Source organism: Indicator indicator, chromosome 15 (genome assembly GCF_027791375.1).
Source record: "Indicator indicator isolate 239-I01 chromosome 15, UM_Iind_1.1, whole genome shotgun sequence".
In the NCBI taxonomy this organism is placed as follows: domain Eukaryota; kingdom Metazoa; phylum Chordata; class Aves; order Piciformes; family Indicatoridae; genus Indicator; species Indicator indicator.
In genome coordinates this window covers 19,210,636-19,232,790 of record NC_072024.1, presented here as the reverse complement: position 1 = coordinate 19,232,790, position 22,155 = coordinate 19,210,636, and the positions used below count along the sequence as shown (strand labels likewise).

The 22,155-nt window shown below is 37.2% G+C and overlaps 1 protein-coding gene across 1 annotated transcript in view; it reads right to left on the bottom strand.

The window, feature by feature from the left end:
• Nucleotides 1-22,155, bottom strand: part of DOCK3 (dedicator of cytokinesis 3) — a 207,249-nt gene that overhangs the window by 117,507 nt on the left and 67,587 nt on the right. The window contains 4 exon segments of the mRNA XM_054387218.1: nucleotides 386-540; nucleotides 1,782-1,823; nucleotides 7,130-7,214; nucleotides 15,159-15,307. Of these exon segments, the coding sequence (XP_054243193.1) occupies nucleotides 386-540; nucleotides 1,782-1,823; nucleotides 7,130-7,214; nucleotides 15,159-15,307 (431 nt within the window).

The following is a 22,155-nucleotide window of genomic DNA, read 5'->3' as shown; positions in this document are numbered from 1 at the left end:
CTCAATTCAGCACCCAAACACACAGCAGACCTCACTCAAAACAGCCATATGGTGTGGCCCTGCCATTAGTAGTACTTCTTAAATAACAGCCCTAAGAAGGCAGCTACTAAACACTGAGATCTTCATTAATGTGTGGAGGCCGAGTGAGAAAACTAAACAGAATTCAACTGCTCTGTGTCTTTTATGCTTTCCTTCTATGTAAGCACTAAATTTCATATACAGTGATTACTATTGCTGACATTCTCATTTATGCATTGCAGGGCTGTCAACCTGTGATTTCTCCTTTCACCTGCGTCACAAGAACAGCTGAAGGGTTTTTCTCCAATCTAGTTGCTCTGTTCATAATTTCTTTTTTCTAGGAAGCTTTCAGTTCTCACAATCCTACCTGATCTGCTTGCCTTCTCGGATATCATACAACGAAAAAAAGACATCTGTGTCTTCTCCAATTGTGTTGTAGGTGAAGCTCTTCAGACTGAGGAAGAAGTGATGAGGCACTGGCATTCGGCAAGCTTCCCCATGACGCTGACGAATCGTATCCACCTGATTGAAAGCCATGAAAATGAGTTTTAGTTCTTCACAAATCAAAGACTTGACATATTTTAACTGAGATTCCACTCTCCTTTCTCCATCAAGTAAAAGATTAATCTTAAGTATGTTCTCCCTTAGAGTCTCATGCCAGATTAAGTTTTCTGCCTCTATTTTTTCCATTTTTAATTTGAATAGTTTGAGAAACCACAACAAGAAGCAGGCAAATACGAGATGCGTGGTTTATGCATTTGAAATTTATTTTTAACAAGTAAACCAAGTCCATCTTATTTCTTAAATAATGTCTTGATTCTGGTACTGAAAATGAGCTATAATAAGATGGTGCTAGGGTGGTTTGTGACAACATCCATTTAAAGCAGACAGATTTCAGAGTATTATGCGTAATAGTTGTTACTATTTCTTTTCAGCAGCTGAAGTTCAGTTACAGAGGTCATTTAGAACCAGTCATTACAGGATAATACACCCTGCAGGGTGTAACAAAAAGAAATCTTAATGAAGCTCAACCTTCATTGAGATTTCTTTTTATTATAAATAATGCTTAACATGAACAATCAATGAAGTCGAATAGCAGAAAGGTTTGCATTTTGACTCAGTATAATCAAGAACTATTTACAATATCGAAAACTGAGGTGGAGAAAGGAAAGCCCAATTAGAAATAAAATTATTCTTTAATTTTTATGGCCCTTTATATCCATTATACGCCGATCTTAATAAACAGGTGTCATATCCTAAGCTCACTAGGCTATTCTCCTTTAGATAAACAGATTGATACTAACAAGGAAAACCCTAACATTATCAGACTTTCAACCCAGATTTGTATCAGTTTAACAAGAAGAAAAAAAAAAAATTGAGCTTAAAATTAACTTTATTCTGGATTTTAAATTAAATCGACACTAATCCTCATCCTTTAAAGACAAGTACCTGTGGAAGCACAGTTCTCCTGGAAAGATCAGACCCAGATTTCATGATCAAGAAAGAATTACACCACTACAGAAAGGTTATGTGAAACAGAAGCCTACTAAACCATGTGTTAGCAGGTGGAAAGAAAACTCACATAGAACAGCAGTTAAGAGGTAAGGAAAAGATGCCTAAGTGGAAGTTGAAAAAGGACCTTAGTTATTTACCTGGTAAATCTTCCGAGAAAGTGTTCTACATGTACGGACTTACCCAATCATCTCCATCATACCTTCACATACATAAAGACAACAAAAAAATCTTAGGTAGACCACGTTTACCTGTGATGTGCTCTGCTGGACACTGTGTCTACTTGACAAATGCTGTGGAGATACAAAATAGTAAGTTTTAAACCTTTCTGAAACTAAGAAACATTCTGTGATTCTGTGACATTGTGTAGCATTAGAATTACAGTTTTAAAATACAATTGTTCAAGACCATTATCAACTTTGGACAGCCTGTTTTCACACTGTATCATCACTCACAACACCACTGGTTTTCCCCTACGGGCTTCTCACATGTAAGTCATTTCTTAGCCTAACTACTTGAATTTATAGGTGATGTAATGTAAATGGCTGTCACAAGGTAGACAGAATTTCCAACACTGTAGATGCACCTTATTTTCCTGAGAAGTCCATGACTCCATACTGTATAATCCATGTGTTCTCCTGCTAAATGGGAGAAACCTCACCACTAATCCTCATTGACCAGTATGTTGGCTATGAAAAGGTGCATTCGTTAAAAACATAAGAGATCTAAAAACAGGTATGCATTTAAGGCTTTGTTTAAACTTTTTGCTCTGATCAGAAAACAAAATCCTTGATAAATGCTCAAAGACTCATTTACATTTCCAGCTTACACCTGTACAAAGGCATCACTACAAAGTCCTACGCCCCCAAACAGAACTCAGAGGATGATCCTGTGTTTAAAGCCCTTTATACCACAAGGAGATGTTATAATCAGAAAATGGACTGCAAAGTCTCACTGAACCAATTTAATCTCCAAAGGTAGATTTAAATACTAATCTAAATTGAAAAGCTTTCAGAGGGCATTAAAACCATATCATTAATGATTCTGCCATGCCTGTTCTACACACATTCATCTTAACATTGGCATTTGAAACAGTAACACTGTGATGTTAGTAAATGTTCTCTTCATTCACCTCATCTCTAGCTTTTTATTAAATACCCAACATCTTATTCCGACCAAACATACACAGCATCACCAGCACAACCTGCTGATGATTTCATAGCTTCCAAAGAGATGAAAGTAAAAGATAGTTCACAAAATATATTCAGCAATACTTTTTCCAAACTACGCCACTGTCTTTTACACAAAAAATAAGACCTTTTATCACAAAAGGGGAGAGAAATTTCATAATGAGACTAAATCAAGAAGATATTAAATGGCATATTAAATGGCATATTTTAACATCTGTTTATGTTCACAGGAACTCTGTCACACTGTCAGTAGAAGAAATAATGATCTCCAGCTCCACAGTTTGTCTAACTACTGCACTGTCATCCAAAAGTGAAAACCCTCCAAGTTCAGGTGACTGAGTTGCCTGTTTTATCTTTTTGTCATCTGTTAAGAAATTATACACCCTCCCTCTGAAAAATAAAGTGAAACCAGTTTTATCTCCTCCCAGAAAAGACAGTTGCCTGCTACTGTGGTGTAAACTTTAATAGGTAGGTTCATCCACTTCAGCACTTTCTTCAAAGTGCTTTCTGATGCTTCAACTGAATCCTTGTCATTGTAATCCAGACCCACGTATTCTTGTCTTATCCATCATTAGCATAAAAAGATGAAAATACTTCAGCCTGTAATTTTACTGTAATACTCCAATCTTCTACAAAATCATGCAAGCCTATAGCATCCCAACCTGTACTTCAGAAGCCACACCTGACTGCAGAAGTTAACACCTTGCATTCAGGGTTCTCACTTGTATCCTACACTTTTCAGATAATTTCTTCAATTTCTCTACATTATTTGGAATTCTGATCCTTCCCTTCCATGTACTGCCACTTTCTACACTGTGGTATTTGCATATTTAGTAAGCATACTTCCTGCTTCAACATCCTGTCATTACTGAAACATCAGGCACTACAAAATGGAAGATGACCACAATAAATTAACCTGATTCATCCCTATTTAACTTCCTTCTATTTAGAATCAAGAATCAAGAAGGTTGGAAGAGACCTCAAGGATCATCGAGTCCAACCTGTCACCCTACACCTCATGCCTATCTAAACCATGGCACCAAGTGCCACGTCCAATCCCCTCTTGAACACCTCCAGGGATGGTGACTCCACCACCTCCCTGGGCAGCACATTCCAATGGCCAAATTATAAACCAAATTTAACCAAATTATTCACAACCATTCTTCACTCCTTTTTTTTTTTGTGCATAGGTTTTTCTAATTAGCTTTCTGTTTACTTTATAGTAATTTCATCTAGAACTAACAACCTTAAGAGAATTCCAATTTTAAAAAAAAGCAATTAAAATCTTTATGAAAATCTAAATATGCCATCAGCTGCTTTTCCTCTATCCACTAGACTCATTTATGTTCTGGAAGTAAGTTGAAACTTTTAAAACCTGCTTATTCTGAACAAGATCACAGTCACTATTACTCACCTTCTTGTTATAAATAACTAAGATTTTTTTTTTCTATTCCAGCATTTTTTTTACAGGAACAGAATGATTACCAGCTCCTCCTCTTCCATCACCTTCTTAGAGATGTAAAGTATGCTTGTCCTTTGCCAGTATTCTAGAACCTTACCCATTCTTTCCAATCATTACCACTAACATGCCTGATATGGCTTCTCTAGATATTCCAAATGAAATGCATATAGGTCCAAATCTGCTGGAACTTATTACTACTTGATGAGGTGTTCAGATGTAACTCCTTTCACTTTTCCCCAGGTACTGTTAGTGATTTGGCAGTTTACCACCTTACCAGTGCTCAAGGGGGGGAAAAAAAGGAACTCTTCCTTCCCCCATCAAACTTGCTTTATATGATATCTTACCTACGAGTATTAGTTTTCATTGTGGTTCATCCTTTCTTTCCTAATGATGCTTGATAAGTGAAGCCTACAATTATCAAGTCAGAAAGCAGTTTGGTTGAGACTATCTTCCTATTTCCAACCGACTTCCTGCTAGGGATTAGAACCAAATGTGCACAAATCTGTCCTCTGTCAATCTGCTTTGTTAAACAAACAAGCAAAAATCTCAAAGAGATTTCAAGAGCTTCCTGCACAGTTTGTGTCCAGTTGTTTTGCTTTTTAGCAGAGCTCAGGCAACTGGAAGTCTCTATTTTCAAGTTTTATAACTACTCATTCCTATCAATCTCCTTTTTCCATCTGAATATAGAACAAGCAATCATGAGGTGATGGCAGCATTAATTTGAAACTTGCTTATTTATTAGGAACCCAGGTAAAACTTAGAGTAGTTTTTCAAATAGTTGAAAGGAATAGTTAAGATTTAGCAGTACTGTAGTCAGTAGTTGGGCTTTTCATGGACCTCTTGAACTTATCCTGAAGATGCATACACAAATCAATGAATTGATAGAAAAGCTAAACTTATTTAACCACCAGGTTCGAACATTACTGCTTTTTGCAAATGACTCTAGACATCTCTGCCTTGTAATTTTTCTCACTAAAAAGAGCTATCCAGGTGTTTTAGGCATTCTGCTGGACTTGTGTTGCTAAAAGACAACCTCAATCTAGTGGCAACTCCAGCACTGAGCTCTGTGGCAGAATTCTGACAATGTATTTCAAAGGTAATGTAAAATTTTTGAAGTGTTCCACAGTATTAGTTAAAATCATGAACACTATCGTAAGCAAAGGGCAATTGGGCTTCCTTCGGGGCGGAAGCAACAATTTCTGACAGATGCTGCACATCCTGAAGACAGCAGTATTTAGCTTGGAGAAAAAGGTGTACACAAAGCACAACAGTTGTGATAAAGAAATTAATAGAGTGGTCATACAGTAGTCACAAAAATGAGAGCTAAACCCCAATGTTCAACTTTCAAAATTTACCAAGTAAGGAACTGCTAAGTCTAATGGCTCTGGATAAAATGCCTGAATTTGTTGTAGCAGATGAGAAAGGCTAATGTGTTACCTCATCCACTGTTCTGTTAATACAAGGCTGTTTTCTATGGTACATTTAACATTCTACAGTCCTGCAAATATGAGAAAGTAAATTGGGCTCTCAGAACTACTCCCACAAGATTATTTTACAACATAAAACCTCATTGCTCATCTGAGAATCCATTAAGCGTTTTGCTCGGAGTAAGGAACTCTCTCTCCCTGGGTTTTTGTTAAATAATAAAACCCAAACTACACAGAAAACACCTAAAACAACAAAACCCCACCAGTACGTCCCTCCTTCAATTTCTGCCACAGTTAAAAAAATAACAGGTTTTCATCTGTTTTGGTTCCTGAGATACCCTTTTGACTATGAACTACACGAGATTAGACAGCACTGTCTTCTTCAATCCACAAATTAAAGCAACAGTGTCGTCTGAACTGACTAATGGTCATGTCCTGATACCAGCAGGGATCTGAGCAGCAAACTGTGCTGTGGACATTTTCTTCAGGACTAAGATGGGTGACATAATCAGACCACTCTGAAAATTAAGTGTTAGCTATTTGCCATGCTACAAGTAGTCAGAGGTAAAAAAATCTCCAGAAAGAAAACAGAGTAATAAAGCAATCCTGTAAGCAATTAATCTTTCATCCTCTGAGTCATTAATGACTGAATTTTGTATGGAGTTTTCTATACTGTAGCTGAAGGATAACGGCTGCAATAGCACCAAACTCCTCAGGATTTAACAAATCAGGAGCAAACATTAAAAATTAGTACTATAGAGTAAAGTACTTCAGTATTTCTTATGTAGCTATTTTTTTTTCTTTCCATGAAATCCACTGTTATATACTGCAAATAATACAAAACAGAACAGCACACAGCCTGCTTATCAGGCATGATTTTGTTTCAGGGAAAAGTACATCTTGCACATCAAGAGCCCCCACCTAGACATGGATCTATTGCTCCCTAATCTCAGACAGCTGAAAGTCAAAAACATTTTAAAATATGATATTAAAAGTTTACTAGAAGTTGAGTGTATGTATGTATGTAGAAACCCCACTATTTTCCTTGAAAGATACTAAGCTAAGAAGTTGTACTGAAGTAACTGCTGTGGAGTGTTTTTGATTTGGTTTGGGTTTTTTGTTTTAATTTAAATAAAGTAGCATCTCAGAGAAGATGTTCACTTACTTTCCACTGAACATTACAAGCTGTTCCTCCCTTTACAGTTACACTATGATACAAAACGAAGTTAACTGTATTACCTAGTCCTACTAACAAAGAAATAAAAACTCCCTCCAGTTTTCATGCCACGTTACTTTGCAAATGGAAATTAAAATGTACATAAGAAAGTTGATGCATTCTTCCTAACCTCAGGGTAATGGAGACACTGACTATTCTGATGATTAGAGTGCAAATGAAAAAGACATTCAGCTTATGACATTGTTCTAATCAAGAGGAATAGGTAAGAGTAAGAACTAGAAATGTTTTCCCTTTTTTCCTTCCCAAAGTGAAAGCTCTAAGGAATCTCCCATGGATTTCTTACCATTTTATAAAGATCTGAAACACTGATCTGATCTGAATCCACAACCTCAAAGTCCTTCCGAGGAACTAAATCCAGCCCCAAATGTCTGCAAAAGAGAAGGAAGGGACAGTGGTCAGTGCAATACATTAGCGTTCACTGTTATCTACTACAGGTGCTCAAGGGCAAGGACACAAGAAATACTAAACTATTTCAGTCGTTTTGAAATTGTAAATCTGATCAAACAGATAATCTTTATAATTGAATTAAAATACAAAGCAAAAAAGCCACCACGAACCTGTTGCTTTTTATTCACTGATTTCAGCAGAGCTATAGCAATTAATGCTTGTTGAAGCTTTTGGCCAATATGTTAGCGCAGTGCCCAGAGCAAGTTAATTTCACACGTGTAAATGTGACAGGCAAACAAAGTCACTACTCTGGCTTCTGCTGCAGTATTAGAGTAGGTTTCTTTACTACATAGTGAAAAAGTTCTATTAGTAACCCTGTTCAAACATGCAAATAGAAGCTATGCCTTGGGAAGCTGCTGTCACATTCCTGGTGTTTCCTCCACCCTTATGCCTTTCTAGACACAGTATTTTTAATAAAAAGCAGTAACTGCAATGTCAGCAAGAATTTTTATCTACATTTGTCACACACACATTAAAGACCCTTTTAATTACTCTGAATCAAAATAAAATCTTGGCTCAAATCAAATATATTAACTGTTTCTTTAAAAAAGTACACCAGTGAAAAGATGATGACTAGTTAAGAAATTCTGTACTGAAGAAGGCAGTTCAGGTCACAGCAGTAAGTGAGTAGTAGACAGAGTAAGGTATTTTGCAACTAGACAAATGAACAATAACTAACAATTAATTAATAATGAGAGGCTGCAGAGCAACACAACCTAAAAGGTGTCAAAACCCAAATTTTGCTCATAGATCTTCAGTCCTGAGGAATTCAGAGTTCAAATCACTATTAACAAAAAACTTTTCTAAACACATACATTAGGAACAAAATCAAAGAGACATAAATGAATTTTCCTGCTTACATCTTATGTAATTTTAGTAATTCATTTACTACAGATATTTTGTATTGGGATTCTTAATAGTCTTAAAGAAAAAGATTCAGAAGAAGTGCCCTTCTGGATCGCCTTTGCACTCTTTCTGTTGCCAACTATAAAAGCAAATGTCAATTTAGTTTTGTAATCAGAGCACAAAACGATCTGCACATGGCAAATGAAAAATTTTATTTGCAAAAGCCTCTGAAGTACTGCAGAATAATTCTATGGTGCAATAAACAGAAGCCTCCACGCAATACAGTGTCTCTTTCCAAGCAATTAATTTAAAACAACAGCAAGGAAGAAGCAGTGGCTTGTATGAAGCCCCGTTACCTTTGCTGATCACTGTACTTAATCATTTCTCTTAAGATCCCCAACTCCATAATTCTTTTTGAAACTTTATTTGGGTTTCCCTTCCTTAATGGTATCCCTAAACGATTTTATCTCATAAACATAGCTCAGCGCGGGTCCACTTGCTGGCAAACAACTATTAGGCAGAACTATAATTGCAATGGCAATTAACAAAAATATTGTACTGATAAACTGCAGTTTCTTAGTTCTTTGCCAAAATCAATTATACTCTCAATGGAAAAAAGGAACAATTTTCCTTCTTCTATGCAGTTTTCATGCCAAATACCATTTTCTAAACTCTAAGCCTAAATTGTGAAAGTGATGGTTATATACCTTTTTGTACACTTTGTTTTGCTTAAACCTCTCAAATACAAGTTATCCATGGCCCAACACCAGTATCTGAAAACTGCAGCTGCAAAGACGATAATTACTGTGTCTGTATACCAAATGAAAAAGATTAAAATCAGAAGGCACAAGGGAATCCTTACCTGTAAGCTGCCATTTGAGCCTACTTAAAATAGAAAGTCCAACAATGTGAAGAAGAAAAAATGGTAATGTGTAAAACCAGAAATATGCAAGAGTCCGCTTCAAAGCTTTTAAAACATACTAATGCTCATCATACTCACTGGTAATTTTTCTGAATCTGAGTATCTAAATCACTTCCAAATTACCCTGCCGTTTACATGAGTGTGTACTCCTGTTATGGTTTAACCTCCTAAAGTATATTCATAAAGGACCTTCTCTTCAATAAAGACATAAACAAATTGTTTCCTAATAACATCCTCAAAACCACTTTTAAGTGCATTACAGTTTCTATGCATTTCCAAAGCACTATTAAGGTTTTACAGAAAAAAAAAAAAAAAGAGAACAACTGTCCAGGATAATTCTAGCCTGATTTTGTTCTATTCTCATCATTACAAACCCCTACAGAACTGAGGTCAAACAGTGCTCGGACTCATTACTCAATACATGACAAAGGTATTATCTTCTACCTCGTAATATGTTCAACACCACTGCAGTAGCATCCCTGTGAAACTTTCCTGACATCCTATTTTTATTTAAATCCCTTAATACTACGGATTTCCAGCCAGGAAGGTTCTCATTCTCTGATCCTGCACAACACATGCTCTCATGAAATACAGGTGGGTTTTTTGCTTTACCACTAACACGCTGTCATTTATTGTACAGATGGAAGTTCAGATTTATGCATCTTATTTGTATCAATTATTTTTTTGTCCATGAAGGACTGACAACATAATGCTTGAAATGGCAATTAGAGTCAGCGGCCCACTTTCACTCTCTATTATCAAACACTGTGGGAATATATGAGGCCCAGCTGCCAATCAGCATCTCTCCAAAACTTAGCATGCATAAAAATTAGATAACATGCTGGTTTGTTTATTTGACAGTTCCTCTCTCCACAATACTTTCTTTTACAAGCAAATTCATGTGCTTATTTTATTCAGCTTTAACATTCAACTGCCTTTCAAAAATATTTCCCAAGTATACCTACAGAATATCTCCAAGCCTCAATTACCTCTTGATAGCACGTATAAGGAATAAATCCAGCTGACATTTAGATATGCCTCTTCTACAGACACACAAGTCTTCAGAATTTTCCTTCCTTTAGATAAATAAATAAATATTTTTAAAACCCACCACTAAATCTCTAGATACATTTCTGTCAAGTAATTTGAAGACAAGCTGACAGACAGAAACACTAGAATTTTTAACACTGCAAGGGATGAACATACAACTAACTGCACTCCAGGTTAACCAGGCTTCTAGAGCAAATCAGCTTGGTTTTAACAGCAATTTCAAACAATTATCCTAATTTCTAATATTTTTATTTCTTTGTAGTACAAATGTTACAGCATTTGGAATTCATAAAACCAGAAGTCACAACAACTCTTCCTAGAAGAACTTTGCAGAAATATCTCACTTAACTAACAAAATGTCCTTAAGACACACATGCAGTCTTGAACACTGGGACAACTCATCCCATTTCCAGTGTGCAAGACCTCATCCCATTTGCTCCAAAAGCATGCACTTCACCTTCACTCCTTAAAAGCTTTAACTTTGTAGCCACCCATTTTCCTTCTCTCACTATATCAATCCCTCATTTAATATAATTCATATTTCTGTAACATAAATGCATTTATTAAAGGTCGTGAAGGGAAATGATCCTGATAGCAATAAAAATCCATGGAAAATGAAAGAGTTGAAAAACATGTTTGTGAGAATTAGACTGTGTCAATACAACTCGATACTTTGGCGGAATTAAATTATTTTGTACACAAAACTGCAGGGGCACCTACACAGAAAAGTATTTTTTAAAATTTCTTAAAAGTATTCTTAATAAGGAATTGATAAAGGGAAGGGCAGCAAACACTGCTGTGCATGGAAGTATTGGACTGCAGAGGGAGAAGTTATTCAGGTTTTCCTCAAACACTGCCAATCACAGGAGTTCCTTACAGTTTCAGTCCCTATTCAATTATTACCACAAGTATATTCAGCAGAGGGAAAAAGATATTCTATAGACAGAAATGGCAACTCCTCTTTCTGCAGCCTTTTAAAAGCCATCTCATTATGGTTGTTTAAATTGTTCTCTCCTGGTCACCTTTGTGACAACTACTGTAACAAAAGTTCAATTTTCAAATTAATTTCCAGATATGTACATTATTTCCTCATATGTGCATTTAATACTTATCTCCAAATGCATTTTACCAACTTTAAGCTAATTGTTGGAACACTATCAGGAAGTAATTACTATTCCTGTTATGTCAAGAAAAAACATGACAAGAGGATAAGTCACTCAAAGACCAAAAATAATCTTCTAAAGATAGGAGCACTGAAATATAGGACTTTGAGTTTACTTCACTGGATCATACCACTCCTTCTACAGTTAGTAGCTAGCATGTTAACAAGTTCTAACACTGCAACTGCCACTGTCTTTCCAACTATAATTCTGAGGTAAAAGAAGGACCATGACTTTAAAGCAGCGTTTCAGTTCATTTGTACAGCAGCGTGAAAGATTTCTTTCCCCCCCACCCTGTGTTTCTTTATAAATATTCATTTGGAACTTTTGGCTATTTGCAGATTTATCTGTGCAGAATTTTTGGCAAATATTTGGAAGATTTCTTTGACTGAAAACTGACATAAGCACTCAAACTCCTCTTGTTTATGGCTTCTATCTGTTCAAAATCTCGAAGTATAGCTGGCTCCCCCTCCTCTACCCTGTTTCTGAGAGTGAACATAAAGTATCTATCCTGTGTTTACAGGGAAAGAAGTGTCTCCTCTTGGTATAAAAGGAAAGTGACTGCACTCAGAAATTTGGATGCTTTCTGACAGGTATTGCTTGACAGGTATTCATCTGAAAGAATCCATCCTGAAGCTCACTTAAGATGAAGATTTCTTCAAAGTAGTTTAACTTACGAATCAGAGGTCATCTGCCTTTCTGGTAAATGAGGTATGCACATATTGCTGCTATTTTTTGCACTGAAGCAGAAAGAGGAGTCACATTTCAAACAGAAGCTCTGTAAGGCAGACCCCTTCAACTGTTTCAAACAATTTTTGGTAGTAAAAAAAGTTCAATCTGGACTTCCCATGTTAAGCATTAGTCAAAGTTGAAAAACTAACCCATTTATTTAAAAAAAAAAATCTCAAAATCAGGTTTCAGTTTCACTTGCAATGTGATTAAAAATGAAATTCAGGACTGTAGATTTCACTTTATAACATGATTTCAAGTAAGATGATGAACTGCAGACTTCAGTTTCAAATGTTTGTTTCCTGCTCTACAACATTTTCCTTATTATTTACAGCCATTGGACACTTCCAATAGTATTTCAGACTTCAACAGATCAATATTCTAATAAACTGTATTAGAGTGAAACATTTTAAAAAATCCACAGAATTATTTGTAATATCCTGTATAAAACCTAGCAAGATATGCAGGAAAAGTGATCATGTGTGAGTTCTCTGCTGCACCAAAATACACAGAGAGTGCTCAAAACTGAGTCTAAAACCACTAAGATGCTCATCTGAAGGTAGAAAAACTCTGCTCTTTTGAGCAGTTGCAAAATATATCAGTAAATATACATCTATGTACTCACACACAACAGCAATACCGGTTGCTGTATGAATAGAAAGCCAAACTGAGGGTACCTGGAAGAAGTAACACAGCATCACAAAAAGGATTCATCCAGGATCATATTTTGTACTGGGGAGAAAGAACGTACAAGCAATGGAAAACTGAATTGTTACAGTAAGTGGAAATGGTTATTGTATTTTAAGAACGACTAGCAGCACTACAAAAGGCTAGCAATAATAATTGTAGAATAAATTATATTGCTACTTTTTAAATAGATGTAACTCTAGAGCAAAATTTATTGATGTTTAGACTAAGCATTAAAAAAAAAAAAAAAGGTTCACTGTAGTAGTTCTGAAAGCAGTCTAAATCACTTCTTTAACTACAAATCCAAAAAGTGTGTCTGCCCCTTGATTTCTACCAACTCCTGTGAGAACACAGGGATGACTGCCAGTGTATTCAAGGGAAACTGACACCAGTCAAACCAACTGAAAGAAACCCACTAGCGGAGACACAAAGTGTGAATTGCATGTTTGCACCCTTCCCACATAATACAATGCATCAATGATTAAGGTCAGGATAAAAGTAGCTTTACACTGAAGAAGCACACATGCTGCATCTTAGATGTCTAAGTTCACCTGTTTCCTGAAAGCTACCTGGTCATGGAATGTCTCCTATTAGTTGTACTAATTGAAGACTGGCTCAAATTGGATGTATTTAAGCTCCTTACTTAACATTAATGCATGCTAATAGCAATTTTCATTTATTTGCAAATCTCAAGTAGGACAGAGTAAGCAATGAACATTATAATGCTATTTGAGAAAGGGCAGTATTATGTGAATATGTATATGAAAATCATAGTCAGCACGAGTGTCATGATAAAACTCAGAGAAGGGAGATACAAGAAAGTGACAGAATTGTCCCAAAAATTCTATGGAAAAGAGCCATTGTTGGAAGAAGACCTTCTGCCAAGAGTTAGGGCTGGGCTGGCCTCTAGGTGACTGACAGATGCTCTCTATAAACTCTCCAATTTCCCAGATATTTGCATTTAAGCATTGCATAGTGTTAAGGTTTAATGAAGTACCTTTTCATTCATGTGTCTCTTTATGCAGTTCCTTTATTGATACCCTCTTCCGATTCAGCACGTCTCTCTTACACCATACCTCCTTCTCTAGGGAGGTCAGTAACTGTTCTTGTGTAGTAAAAAACCCAAGTATCCTGAGCAGATAAATTTAATCAAGAGCACAGCTAAATTTACAGATTTCACTGACGCTTCCCCACAGTTGTCATGCATCAGATTTGCATTGTAGTTTCCAAGTACTTCACCTTTAACTATTTGACATTTAAAAAATATATAAAAAATAATAATAAAAAGAAATGTATGTGCAGCCACCTCATCAAGTAACTTCTTTTTACCAGTGCTGCATGGCCGTCTACTCACCTCATCATTTTCTCAGCTTCCTGTTGCTAATTTCATCTATACACTGTTTGAGCCCAAACATCTAGGCAAAAATGTTAAAAAATGGTCTCTTGGTTCCCATTTACTCCTCTGGGAATGATAATGGAAAATATCTGTAACTGTGCACTGCAGAACAATGACTTGATGCAATCTATTAGTTTATGTCCTTCAGAGCTTTTTTTCCAACAGGAGAGAAATAAAATGTAGCATGGGAGACAACTAAATCTTCATCAATGTATTCAAGTACGTCTCTCCGAGAGAGTCCAGAGGTAGGTGACTAAGGAACAGCATTGTAACAAAGGTCTGCTAGTGACAGATAACTGCCTTCTAAGACAACCTTGCTTTAGCAGGGGATTTGGACTAGACGATTTCCAGAGGTCCCTTCCAACCACCACCATGCTGGGATTCTGCAACTTTCTCTCTTAGTTGCAACTTAGAGAATTTCTCCCTGCTCCGCGTGTGTTAACTAGCACTAATCCTACTCCTAGTTGAAAAGCAGTCACTGTGCCTGAGGAGGGTGGTATTTCCTTTGAAAAGGTCACGTGTATATCATGAAAAACTTACCTGTCTGACACACTGTATCTCAAACAAAGCCAATTCAGGGGAAGAGCTACTTGTTGTCTAATGGCAATTTATTAAATTTCAACTTTTATCTGAATTGAAGTAATCTTTGGTTCTAAAGCAAACCCTCCACAAATTCAACATGAACTGGCCAAGGAGAATCTAAACCTCTGAGAAATGTTGTTACATAAAAATACCTAAAGATGACAGCTTCAGCTCCTATGTCACTGTGAACAAGTGAGCATCTCTACTTAATGCACCAATCATTAAAATACTTCAACTGGAAAAACAAGGGTACAGCGAGCTAATCCTTTCCAAAGTGCAGACAACCTTAGACAAGGCCAGCTAACAAGGAAACAACTCATTTTAAAGTAATAGGAGAAGAATTATGCAATAAAAGTTGTACTTGATTTCCAAAGCATCAAATATTCTACCTGCATACAAGTACTACTGGAAGGAGAAAGTTGTTCTGTTGGTTTGGGTTTTTTTAAAATAAAGTAATTAGAACAAAGAGTACCCAGCTGGTACCTGTACTTACTCATTGCCCCAGTCCAGCCTCACTGTGAGGTGTCTCTTGACCTCCCGCACCTGATCCTGTGTCAAGTGACCTGACAGCAGCTGTCTACGTAGGTCAATGAGCTCATTCATCACATGCCGCAGTTTGTAGAAAAGATCTACCTTATGTTTCTGTAAAGGCATATTTTTGGGAGGAGGGGGGAAGAGAGTGAGAAAGAAAGAAAGGAGGAGAGGGACAAAAGGAGGAGAGATTAATAAGTTTGGAAAGAAAGAGTGTGAGAAAGAAAAAACAGAGAGAGAAAGAGAGAGATATTAATAAGTCATCAAATTTTCATTTAAAATTACCCTAGAGGAACATTAATCCAGTTTGTACAATCTTTAAAATATTTATATCAAAAAGGAGTGTTAACTGAGTAACTTTCTAAAGTTCAGGCTCAATCTGCTACAGGATCCATTTTCTGATGGAGCCGAATAACAAGAGGAATCATTAGGTGCAGCATGGACCACTTACTCCAGTCATACAAATTCAAAGGTTTAGATTCGAAGTGGCAGAGAGGTGAAGAAGTTTGTTTTCTGTTAGCAGCTAACTTCATGGCTCTGAACAGTCACCACAACAGAAAACCACTTTTACTATTTTTGATATTCAACTGCTAAAATTTGCCCAGGTATCTGTTAGGTAGGAGGGTATGAATATCCATCCCCTGCACTCTAAAAGGGACTAAAGTGGTTAAGGATAAAAACCACCTGCAAACCTACTTTAAGAGTGTGATTACTCCAATCAGTAAAAAAACCTCTACAGCATCACCAGCAAACCCCCAAATCCAAACAATGACCACAGCCTTTTCCAGAAGAACTAAGATTCTTCAGTTATGAAAACAATCCCAACAAACAAAACCCAAAGCCAACCCCACAAAACACAGACAGAAATGGAAAGATTTGTTTCCCCTGCAGTAAATAACTATATGGAAGTCCAAAAAAAGGCAGTTCTGAGGTCAACAACAGAGGCTACCTGTAAGCAGCTACAAAGCAAAGAAGGGTGTCCAAACGACTATCTGCTGAATGAGAATTGTGTGCCAAGGCAGTTCTTGTGTCTCATACTGCCTAAAATGGCCCACAGAATGAGCATCCTCAGTTTAAAATAACTAAAAAGTATTTCCTAGTGCAGTTAAATGCTGGCTTTAATTCCATTCCTGCTTGTATGCAAAGCTTGAAACATCTGAATCTCCCTCACTCTATGGATTGAAACTGAGACTTGGCAAGCTAGCTTTGTCTTGAATGTGTTTCATTGTAAATGAGTGTTTTACAAAACCTTACTAAATGAAGATAACCTGCATTTATCAAGACTAGATCTGAAAGAGGAACATTCACAAATATATAGTATTTGTATATCACAGTATGTAAATATTTTCTTCTGCAATATGTTATTAGGAAAAAAAAAATTCCCTTGTCTCAGTAAGAAAATTTCCATCTCCCTGAGTTTGCTTTCCTACAAGACCACTAGATTTGTTATGACTTTGGAAAATAGATTTTAACGCAATTCATTTTGCTCAACAATTTGGTAATTTCTCTGAACCTGAATCCACATCTGTTTGCTGAAGCAGGTTAAGCACAGATGGCATCATCAGCTGTTCTTACCAAAAAATTTTGAGATTAAAAGATGCACATTTTTTCAACTAGGCATCAACACTGGTTCTGGTCCCGCCTGAAAAAACAAAATACAGACACCAGATCCAACAGAAGACACAGATTTCCAGGGCTGAAAATACTTACTCCAGGAAGATAATCATAAGTATAAAAGTATTGTGTTTGCTTTACTCTCATTGAAAATGGTTCAAGTTAAATCCTATATAAGCTAAAGAAGATAGTAGGTATAGAATATACTCATTTTCATATGGTCTTTATGCGACCAAGAAAAGGTTGCAACTTCTTCCAACGCAAGATGAAGACAGTGAAGTTTTAGACTATCATACAATAGCTGGCAAAGAAATTACCATGAGAATCAGCTCCAAAATCGTCATAATCAGAATTCCTAAATGAACCTGCTGAAAGAGCCACTCCCTCACTCTTGTAATGATGGTTCAAGGCTATCAATGAATTCAAGTCCAGAACACCATGCTGGTTTATTTACTCTGTGTTCTGGAGTTATTTTTAAAGTAGCATAAGAAGTACTTACTTTAAATACAAATAAATGAGACTATAGAATACAATTTTGAAAAAGTCACTTTAGATCCTACACAATGATGAAAAAGGAAAACTCTTAGAACTCAAACCTCTCTTGAACCTCAAACACCTCTCTTGTGTTCTATGATCATAAAAATAGATCTTAGCCAAGTTTAATTCTCAAAAAATATCTCATCTACTTTAAACAGGATGATCAAGCATTGACAGACTATAAACATATAGGTTTAATGTATGGTTCCTTTTCAGAAAATACAAAGTTCCCTATGAGGAAGAAAAAGGTATCAGAAAGTGGAAAGCCAGAGAAGCCCTAGCTGTGATCACAGGCAAAGAGCTATGAAATGAACCACAGAGGCACTATTCCTGAAAAGTGAAGGAAGATGCTCATGAGAAAGAAAGGAGAACTAGAACACAGTTGAAGGTAGCTTAATTCCAGGCTTGAAGATAGTAAATAGTTTGAAGTAGTAAAAAAACAGTTTATAATGCCCCTACTCACGCTACAAGTCTAGTGAATAATCGGCTCCATTTGGGAGAGATACACAGAATTTAATGACCTTTCTCTGTCTTCTTTCAAGAAAAAAAAAAGACCTTCGAAATTCAACACTAAGCTAAGCTGGATCTCCATGCCCAGGTAAAGAAACTGCTTAAAGTGAAACAGGTGACCTTGGGCACTACATTTCCAGACAAAACATTTCTAAGCACTACAGAAATTAGAGCAATCTCAGTCAGAGTAGCACCATAAACCTGAAACTTCATCATCTTGTCAGTTGCTAAATAAACAAATGCAAGTCAATCTGCTATATAAGTGCTCGTCCCTTTTTACAGTAAACTTTCATACAACCTGTAACCTCTCATTTTTCATCTAGCTTTGTCACAAGCCACCAAGCAATGAGCAATTTACCAGCCCATCCAGAATCATTTGCTACGCACATTTATAAACATATTTAGCAAATGTTTTACATCCTGGAAAGTAAATATTGTATGAAAACTTTTAAGGTAGCAATTAAGGACAAAGCTTCTGGACAGTCTTAATGAATTGAGGACTCTCTTCTTAGAAGCAGCAGAAGTCTGTCCTCTAGCACATCCTCCCTTATTTTATTATCTCCAGATACAAATGCACTTTCTAGGTTTCTTTGTCTGTTAGCACTAATAAACCACATTTATTAACACTTGGATATCTTCATACACACAGCTACACATCTAAAGTGGAATTCTGGCAATGATCTCTATGGAAACCAAAAGTCAAAAGCTGGTTTAAGTGTTTCGGGGGGTTAACCTTTAGGTTAGGTCCCACCTAGCCAGTCTCTCACCCCCCTCTTCAACCAGCCAGGGTGGGAGGGAGTAACAAGCACATATCTGTTGGTTGTGATAAGGATGACAAGATTGCTTACAACAACCATCGCAGCAAAACAGACTTGATGTGAGAGAAATCAAATCAATCCAATGTCAGTTAAACAGAGTTGAGTGGTGAAACACAAAGACAAAAAACCTAAATCCCCTTCTCCCCACCCTGCCTCTTCCCAGGCCCAACTGCGTTCCTTCATCCCTGACCCCTCCACCCTTCCTCCACCCACCAGCAGTAGAATAGTGAATGTCAGTCCACAGCAGCTCCTTTCTGCTGCTCTCTTCTCCTTGCACTTGTCCCCTGCTCCAGCATGGGTGGGCTGTAGTCCTTCAGGCCAGACCTGCTTTGCTGTGCTCCTCCCCAGGATTGCAGTGTGGGTACCTGCTCCACTGCCTGTTCACCTCCTCCTGCTCTGGTCCTCAGTTGTTCCTGGGGTGGTTTCCCGCTCTTTTTCCCCTCATCCTCCCTGCCTATGTGGCCCTTTGCTCCTTCTTAGATTGCTCTCCCAAAGATACTCCCAGCTTTGCTAAGAGCTCAGCTGCACTCTGCAGCAGGTCTCCCATGGAACCAGTCAGAACTGGTCCTTCCCACAAGAATCTCCCTCTGCCAAGGCCTGGGCACAGCACCTGGCACAGGTGTCTGGGGTTTACAATAGGCAATCACTAAAACTGCTCACACCTGGACACAAAGCTACCTCCTGCTTCAGAGCACAGCAAAAACTCCCTGTTACATGCTGACGGTGGCTCTGAAATACTAAAGGCTGCCTTTGTCATTCTTCTCTAAATAAATACCATATAACATGAAAAAATATAAAAGACAAGCATATTATGGAAGATGACCTACTTATAGGCCTTTTGCTACCATCACTTCATTTAACACTACTGGGAAGAAGTCAGGATTTTGCCTCTTTCAGGAGCAGTCCCTGTAGATACTTGCTATAGAATTGCCTTAGGCAATAACAAGGGAGAGGGGCACAAAAAATTATTTCCCTTACAAAAGCTACTCAGTTCTCTTTTCCCAAATTCCTTGCTGTGGATTTTGGTGTCTAAAGTAAGTATGTATTGAAGCCTGCAAGCATCATGAGCACGTGAAAGGGAACAGCAAAAGCTGGAACAGACATAAAAACTTGTGTCTGCCTTCCAGTTTTGCCAGATTTTTTAACTAAACCAATTATTTTATAGTAAAGCTCTGTCATAATGTATATATTTGTGTCATATTCACAATCTTTTTATTACAGTCTTATTATCTCTAATATTATTCAGTCTGGAGAAGAGAAAGCTCCAAGGCGACCTTATTGTGACCTTCCAGTATCCTAAGATACAAGAAAGTTGGGGAGGGACTTTTTAGGGTGTCAGGTTGTGATAGGGCTAGGGGGAACAGAGCAAAAATAGAAATGGATAGATTCAGACTGGATGTTAGGAAGTTCTTCACCATGAGAGTGGTGAGACACTAGAACAGGTTGCCCAGGGAGGTGGTAGAAGCCTCATCCCTGGAGATTTTTACAGCCAGGCTGGATGTGACTCTGAGCAACCTGATCTAGTATGAGGTGTCTCTGCCCATGGTAGGGGGGTTGGAACTAGATGACCCTTGAGGTCCCTTCCAATGTGATTCTATGATTAACAACATGCAAACCTTGAATACTACCTAATCAAACAGATAGTACTCAAATGCCTGATGATGAATAAAGGGCTGACTTTACAGGTCAGTACAAGAATATCTGAGGAACAGGGAAAGGAATTGAAATAAAACTTGTGTGGGAGATACAGATAGCATGCAGATATCAAGACTGGCAGCCACAGAAAAGAGAAGCAATCTGAGAACACAACACTTGCACATTTTCTCCTGTATGCATATACCTAGACACCTAGTCCTGTTATAGAACTAAAATGGACTTAAAGTTACAAAATAAAGAAAACACAGGGAAAAGTAACACCAAGTAAGAATGAAGTTAACTACAACTTTTCCCAATTAAAACAAAAAACTATCTTTAAAAAATTGTTGTGATACCACCCTGGAATTTTCCCAAAGAGTCTGGAGTTGAGCTCACATTTCTTCAAGAGCACCACAACAACAACATCCACCTTCCAAACAAGTTCCAGACTGCCGAAAGAGGCCTCCTCAGTTTTGCTCTATTTCCAGTTTTCCACCCTTAAGTTCTCTACGTGTTAGTTCTCTAATTATTACTAAGGATGTATTAACATGAATAATATTTATTCTCTCCTATGAATATTCATAGCTTTTAGCTTCAAACAAATTATTTACACTAATGTAATTCTGTTTAAAATTGAGTTTCTACTGCACTCAGCATTCCAGTTTACAGTGTGTACTAAAGCAGAGTTAACTAATGAAAGAAAAATCAGTTCTTCAGATTTTTGACAATGGAAATATGTACAATAGCTTAAAATATTGACATGTGACAAAGGGAAAGCTTACACCCTAAAAAAAAAGAAAAAAAAAAAAGATGAAACCTCAATAAAGAAAGCAAAAGCAGAGTAAAACACCAAACTAAATTTTTATAAGACAAGCATGGGTGCTGTTACAAGCTTTGTACTGGATTAAATGCCATATGTGAAGTATCATATAATGTACTTAGGTAGTGCAGTAACTTTTTTTTGATACACTGTGTCCATATGCCTCTTCCAAATAGTGGGATCCTTGACCTAAGATCTAAAAGATATATTGAATTTACAACAGTGAACTCGCCTAGAAACCACAAGAATTCTGCCTTTCCAAGTTGCAAAATAATAATTAAAAACTCTCAAAATAATGAAACCTGTGATATGAGGCCTTAATTTATACAGAAGCTGATTTTATGTGGGCATCCTGAGGGACCTGGGGATTTTTAGCTTGGAAAAGAGAAGACTTAGAGGGGATTTAATAAATATTTATAAATATTTGAAGGCTGGGTGTCAGGTGGGAGGGGACAGGCTCTGCTCATTTGCTCCCTGTGATAGGACAAGGAGCAATGTAAGCTGCAGCACAGGAGGTTCCACCTCAACACAAAGGGGAACTTCTTTACTGTAAGGGTCACAGACCACTGGAACAGGCTCCCCAGAGAGACTATGGAGTCTTCTTCTCTGGAGACTTTCAAGGCCCATCTGGATGTGGTCCTCTGTGACCTGAGCTAGATTGTATGGTCCTGCTCTGGCAGGGGGGTTGGAGTGGATGATCTCTTTGGGTCCCTTCCAACCCCTGACATCCTGTGATCCTCATACTAGCAGGATCTATGCAAAGTCTATTCAACACTCATTTCCACTACTACTCTGAAATGTACTAGAAATTCCACTCATGCAGAATTTATGCTAACCTCCTCTACTATACATAAGAGCATTTAATGTGCTTTACCAGAAACTTTGTATAGCAAAACAACAATTAGACTGCCTCCAAAATAATTTCCTACCTTCCTTGGATTGCCCTTTTCTACATACAGTATTTTTCTTAAATACAATTACATTTAAATCTTTCATGATAAACAGAAAGCAACAAAACTACTTCA